The following is a 7,341-nucleotide window of genomic DNA, read 5'->3' as shown; positions in this document are numbered from 1 at the left end:
GATCCTAGCTGTCAGCTAGACAGGACAAGGAGATTACATGCTGTATTAAAACTAATTGTGGTGCGCTGGCCTTACACCTGGCTTCGTACGAGAGAATTTACATGTGCCAGAAAGAGTCGAGATATGCTTATTAAGTAGGAGAGTATGCTTTCCACTTCGTGCATATTAAGAGTAGAATTCCGAAGCAAAGACATCCGGAAGAATGATTCAATTCTAGAATACAAAAGTTTCTCTGTGTTGAATTCAAGGTGAATAGACGACTGAATCTGGCTTAATTCACAACGTGCTGGGCCAACGTTCTATAAGGCGTCATAAAGTGAAGAGGTGCACCTGTGGTGGTTAGGTAAGAGTCGTCATTATGGAACGTATTACTGCCCCTGCAACACCGAATATTACACAAAAGTAGAAGAAAAATCAGGTTTTCAATTTTCTATACAGTTCATGTGACCAATAATCACAGGGATAATAGAGGACGTCTTACAGTGTAATGAAACCGAACGAGGGTTGAGGCAGAAATGAAGTCTATTGGTCAACATTTTGAGAAGAATAGGCCTTCGTCTTGATACTGTACAGGAAAGATTACTTGCCGAAGAGCTGACTAGACGACTGAAAATTATCCTTATAACCTTCCCCCGCCCACCCCTTTAAGAACCAATATGGCGCTAAACCTATGCATATCGCAACATACGCATTCTCTATAAAGCTCATATCTATGACGCCTCTAGTAAAGAGCGTCAACAGGTTAATACTGATATAGCGCTCCAACCGGACGGACAACTGCAGTATGAATCTTAAAGCGGGCAGACCATGCACGGTCCAGAACTCGAACTAAACGAACAAGTCCTCAATTAAGTTTAACTCGAAGGAGATTGCCCAGTACATACGGCAAACTGGGAAGTCTACTTCAGGTTGGAAACGAATTGGACGAGATGGTTAAATGTAATACCTGATAATCAATGCTTTAGTTGGAGCTTTGTCGACTCACATAGCCATATTTCTGTGTATGGAGGGAGGGGGGGGGGAGGGGTTAAGTGCATATCTACTAATACCTCGAAGCTACGAATCCAACGAAAGTATCCTTTAGGTACCACGTAAGCTCATCTCGTCCCATTTTACATGTTTCTTCCGCCAATCACAATTGCTGCAGTTAGTGCGAAACATTGAATGCCCTCCCTATCGGGAATGAAAACCTTTCATTGGGCAAGTGCAAAGAAAGTAGGCTTTCGAAAGCAAGATGAGAATGATTCTCTAGCTTAAATCAGTCACTTCTCTAACGACAAAGCTATACTCTGAAAGCTGTATATCAGGAGACGTAGTACATGAAGTAGCCGAAGTACAAAAGCCAGTGAAAAGAGCACGCAATAATATTATCACGAGTTCGTGTGGCACATTTTTTTTTTGTCCTTTTCTCTGTGTCATTGCTTAATGTGAAGCAACTAAGCTTTCGATCGTTTAATGCATACTCCAGCGTTTACACTTAAGGAAGGCTTCGTCGAGGCTGAATTACTGGGGAGTTGCTCAGTTACGAGCACGTGAATTTGAAATATACAATATCAAAAGTAGGTGTAACCAAATGCACCCTCGAAAAAAAAAGTGGCCGCTCGAAGGTTTGTCCATATATGTTATTTCTACGAAATAGAAGGCCCCTGAGGAATGGTCGGCCGGGCTACATAAAAAAAAAAAAAAACGTCCAAAAGGCAAACATGTCTAAAAAGTGAATTCCCAGTTTGTGACAGTGCAGAAAACCGCACCCTTATTGAATGATTTCCTTGTTTTGTCAATAGGGTTAATTCTCCTTGGATCAGGGCCTTTTGGGTGCCTGACGTGTTACCACACATTGGAATGAACATGGTGAAAAGTCGTGGAGAATGACGTAACCAAAACATGCGAAATGTCTACTTTTATGAAGAGTGCGTTTATATTTTCCATCGGTGTATCTGTGGAGCAAACATCCTGAAAACAAATGTTTTCATTGCAGTGCACAGGATAAGCTAATCCCTAAAAGCCGTTTTACTAAGATCTCCATACAGTGTCGAGTGAAGACTTGATTTCCACTTAACCAGGTTGTATCATAAAAGTATTAACACAACAAACAGTGTGTACTAGTCGTTTTGTATATTTTTATGGATTGTTTATGGCTTGGCGGTTTTCGCCGGGGACGCAGAACCATTTAAGAATTTTTTCTGCTGACAAAGCAAATAGTGACACTGTTATATAGGAAATAAAAAAACGGGTTCTGCAAGGAAACTTTCTTCTGCGCTAGCATATCAACGTTTTAGGAAAGACAATGACAAGAACATACGAAACTTGATATGGTTGCCAAAAGACGGTAAAATTTGGTACTGCCACATTGTGTCTGGAACTGTTTCGTAAATATAAGGTTTATATTGTGTTCTTGTCCCACTAAATGGCCTATAATGCTTGTTTTGTGCTTTTGTTTCTAGACTCCATAGGTTAACAGCAAGAAAACGTCGCACTAATTATTCATCTCACTAGCTTTTTTTCTTGCTGTTTGCAGGCGCGAACTGTTGGCAATTTCAATAACAAGCTTATTTATATTACTCAAGGACGAAGTGCTTATGTGGAGAATGTGTAACATAACAGGCTCGTTTTTTTTTTATTTTCAGGTTAGGTTGCAACCATGACGGCTACGGACCTGAAAAAGGAGTGCCGCACAATATTGGTTCACAAAGTTGTCCTTATTCTGAAGGATATCTTATGAGTTACCTAATGAAAGACGAAAAACGCTTCAAGTTTTCTTCCTGCTGTCAAAGAGAAGTCAAGAATTTATTGCGGTATGAGAAACTGCAGTTTCTTTGCACAAAAAAAAATTGACTCACATAAGAATATTCTTCACAAGAATAAACAGTAGTGCAAAGAGTAAAGCTTCTAAAAACATTTATCGCTCCTTTATTGCAGATACGACCGGTGGAGTTGTGTAATGTATAGAGTTTACAACAAGACTATACCAAAAACCAGCAAGCTTCCTGGACAAGAAACTAACCTGGATAATTATTGTCAGCGCGTGTACTACCATGAACGTCCCGTTTATTACTTGGAGGTAATCACATGTTGGATGCTCAAGTTAGGCTTTTTATAATATTGTTGGTTTAGTGAAGCATGAACGGTCCGTGCTGGATGGGACAGAACAGCTGAAGTTTACTTTAGGTACCAATAATTGGTGTTATTCTCATAGTTAAAAATCACTTCTTTACAATGTACAATTGAGACTAGTGGTCACATGCACATCTCCTAATTACAGGCACAAAACATATAATTGAGACTAGTGGTCACATGCACATCTCCTTATTACAGGCACAAAACATACAATTGAGACTAGTGGTCACATGCACATCTCCTTATTGCAGGCACAAAACATACAATTGAGACTAGTGGTCACATGCACATCTCCTTATTACAGGCACAAAACATACAATTGAGACTAGTGGTCACATGCACATCTCCTTATTACAGGCACAAAACATACAATTGAGACTAGTGGTCACATGCACATCTCCTTATTACAGGCACAAAACATACAATTGAGACTAGTGGTCACATGCACATCTCCTTATTACAGGCACAAAACATACAATTGAGACTAGTGGTCGCATGCACATCTCCTTATTACAGGCACAAAACATACAATTGAGACTAGTGGTCACATGCACATCTCCTTATTACAGGCACAAAACATACAATTGAGACTAGTGGTCATATGCACATCTCCTTATTACAGGCACAAAACATACAATTGAGACTAGTGGTCACATGCACATCTCCTTATTACAGGCACAAAACATACAATAGAGACTAGTGGTCACATGCACATCTCCTTATTACAGGCACAAAGCATACAATTGAGACTAGTGGTCACATGCACATCTCCTTATTACAAGCGCAAAACATACAATTGAGACTAGTGGTCACATGCACATCTCCTTATTACAGGCACAAAATGAAATTTCCACGGTTAAATATACACGTACGTGCATAAAACTGATGCGGCTAAAAGAAAACAGCACTTCGAGAGAAGTGTATATATAGCTGAGGGCCTTAAACACAACCAGCGACGTTTGCTACCAGGGCAGAAGACATATTTGTTCAATAAGAACCTCCTGCGAAAGCGCTCGAGCTCTCCCTACTTCCTTCAGACGTTTCCGCTTTGCTTCAACTGCGGACGGAAAACAACATTTGGATAAATTGTTCCAGCTTTTCGTTTATTTCCAATCTCACGAATAATATATCTGCGACCAGAATACATCTGTTTCTATAGTTTGTGGGCGTAAACGTGCATGTTACTTAACTGAAGTTTGTCTGCAAAGCCCGTCGTCTATACTGTTGCAAGCAATTTAATAGCTTTACGTTTCTAACCATTCCTTAGCCAAATAGCTATTGAGTTTATTTCGTCTTCGGTGTACTGAGGCTGTACTTTCTCTGGAAATAATTTTCTGTCTATTTGTTTGCCTTACGTTAATTATGAAAACATAATGAGAAAACTATAGCCTACGTGAAAAACACTAGTTAGTAATTATCGAAGTCATTTCCGCACTCCTGATTAATTTTCCCTAAACATGATAGATCCTTGCATTCTTTCACTTACCTTTTTACATTCTATAGTTGTTTTTTTCCTTTATTGTGCATCTTGTGTGACTCGAAGCTAATGAATTTCACAATAAGAATATACTTAGGCAATTTATTCCTGGTAATGTATATTAGTGAAGAGTTGTAGAGGAGATTGTGAATTAGGCTTGAGCCCTAATTTGAAGCAATTTCTTTTTCTTGTTTTAATCGCATTGGATGTAGTGGAAACAAAATTTGCTGTTTGAGGGAACCATACAGACTACCGCTAGGAGGTTTTTATGAGAGCTTTGAATTGTATAGTGTGTGGGTGTTCTAATAGTATTAGCTTGTTCTGTTCAAAACCTATCTCTGCTTAGAATTTCGGCAATGTGCGGCATTCATTGACGAGATACCTAACATACAACATACGTCTGCTTAAGTATCTGAATTACATTGTCATATTGATTTGATATAAAAGCCACTAATCTCAAGGCTCTTCAAAAAAATCTCGCTTATGGGGGTAATGGGATCATATCCTCTACTTTGTTTTCATTGGGGCGGTTTCTAATAACTAAAGATTACTGATAATGTTTAATACGCGCGGTTGCTTTAGAAGAATAGCAGCCTATACTGATACGACGAACTTCAAAGTTTATCATTCTGGGTTAGTAATGCCAATAAAGAAAATGATTTTTCTTACAGAATTACGGCGTTCAGAATTGCAAAATTCGATGTCAAGGCCTGAACAATTACTGGACTATAAGTACCATTGATGGTACCAAGTGCGGTACATCAAGAAATCAGAATGAGGTGACATCCTTTCTGTCAGATATATATTTTCTTAATATTTGTAGTGATGCAGCTGTTAGGTCTCTTTGTAGTGCTGCTTTCTGGGAGAGCTCTTTGGTTTTTAATGGGTACATCTTGAATGTAGAAGAGGCTATAGGTCGCGTCTGGTCGTCCAGTGCGCTTTAAGGTAGAAACTTTGACCTGTTGGGCAGAAACTATTTGTCAGTTCATATACATTGAATTTTTGTTAAACACCGTGGGAGTGTATGAAGCGTTGTGCTGCGTCATGAAACTAGCACCTCGTTTGGGTTTGCGGCCGAATGTCATTTCATTCTAACCCCCGACAATGAAACAGGCTTCAGTTATTATTAGAAATCTAATGTTCCCCACATTTAAGTCCAGCAAAGAATCTTGTAGAGGAAAGAGCACACCACAATAACCATAAAATATTTAAAATGTTCTAGCTGCTTTTTGGTAATCAACACCTGAAGGGAGTTTTTACCAAAATATCTGATTATTCGTGTACACTTCATTATCTTGCTTTCTTTCTTATTTCAGTACTGCGTGCTTGGCGAATGTAAAAGAATGAAAGAGAAATAAAACTGCTAAAAATAAAAGCGCCGATGGTTGATTCCAAAAATAAAGTCATTTCTATTTAATTTAAGTCGTCTTCAATTTGTATGTTAGGCTGTATGTTGCACGCTGGGGCATGACAGTGTCTTACACGTGCCACACTTGGCTTCGGGACGGAATATACCTGGGAACGCAGCTGTTAACTATGGTACAAAAATTAGTTGTGATTGAACTTTGGTTGACCCTAGTTGAATTGCGATAGCAACGGCGGAAGCTTCTTTTGCCTGTTACATTATTAACCTATCACGCCCTATCAGTGTAAGGTGCTACATTATTGCGAACACTTAAGCTCATCCTTCAAGAGTATGACGCAACAACGTAAGTTACCAGCCTTCTTCTTTCTTCTCCATCTCCTCCTCATTCTCCTCCTCCTCCTCCTTCTTCTCCTTCTTCTTTATCTCCTCCTTCTTCTTCTTTTCATTCTTCTTCTGCTCCTCCTTCTCCTCCTCGGCTGTTCAAGGTCAAACGCGGCCTCCGCCGGGACCACCCAACAACTCGAAATCTGGCGCAGTATTGTTATCGCAATAAAATACAATTTTAAAGCAGCAATGCCGAAGAAATAATAGGAGTGTATTACGCATTTGGGAAATTTTTAGGTGCGTTTGCTAATAAAATTGAGGAAGACAACTGTGTTTCCTAAACGTGCTATGTGTGTACGCATAATCACTAGTTTGTATAAGTATAGACACATTGAAAGGGCATTTGTTCCCTGGAAATAAGGTTAGCACTGCGCCCACAAGACACATAAAGCAAATAAAACTACTTTAACGCTTACACCGATCGAAACGCACCTCGCTTCAATCAACCCGTTTGAGTCACACTCGCCTCTGTAACTATTCGTGAATATCTCTTTGTTTCTAAACTAGAACAATAAAATACTTTATGGGCCGATATCAAAGCTACGCTGGAAATATGATATAAAGGTGAGAGTGGCCACTACAAACGGTGAAGTTAAACTTTGATAGGAAGGAGTGCTAAAGGTCACAGTAACCATAGAAAAGGTAATAAACCTTTGCAACGGATAAGCAGTGAACGCCACATCAACCACAGGAAAGGAAATGTTACAAGCTAAACTCTCTTAGAAAAAGCAAGCCATGCGACCTTATCTGGTAATAAGCGCTTATAAGAGGCTTTTAGTTTGTGACATCCAACATATCTTACAGCGGCTTACTGTGTGAGAGGTGCCGTAATGGAGTGTTCCGGAAATTTCGACCACCTGGAGTTCGTTAACTTGCTTTAACATCGCCCGTCAGATCGGCATCTTGTTGTGCACCTCTATCGAAAAGCGGCCATCGCGGCCCGGACAGGCACAGTTGTCGATCGCCCTAAGCACTGCACCACCACAGCGGGCTACAT

At 39.8% G+C, this 7,341-nt stretch overlaps 1 protein-coding gene across 1 annotated transcript in view; it reads left to right on the top strand.

Annotated features, from left to right (window-relative positions):
* The window catches only part of LOC146173967 (venom metalloproteinase antarease-like TfasMP_A), a 13,397-nt gene extending 7,389 nt beyond the window's left edge, over positions 1–6,008 (top strand). The window contains exons 11-14 of the mRNA XM_084583634.1: positions 2,628–2,795; positions 2,920–3,061; positions 5,266–5,373; positions 5,911–6,008. Of these exons, the coding sequence (XP_084439760.1) occupies positions 2,628–2,795; positions 2,920–3,061; positions 5,266–5,373; positions 5,911–5,952 (460 nt within the window). The 3' untranslated portion in view covers positions 5,953–6,008. The remainder of the gene's footprint in view (positions 1–2,627; positions 2,796–2,919; positions 3,062–5,265; positions 5,374–5,910) is intronic.
* Positions 6,009–7,341: the final 1,333 nt, after the last annotated feature.

The sequence above is a fragment of the Amblyomma maculatum genome, chromosome 11, assembly GCF_055883805.1.
Source record: "Amblyomma maculatum isolate TAMU_Amacu chromosome 11, ASM5588380v1, whole genome shotgun sequence".
Lineage (NCBI taxonomy): Eukaryota > Metazoa > Arthropoda > Arachnida > Ixodida > Ixodidae > Amblyomma > Amblyomma maculatum.
The sequence above is the reverse complement of the archived record's forward strand: the minus strand, read 5'-3'. Positions and strand labels throughout refer to the sequence as shown.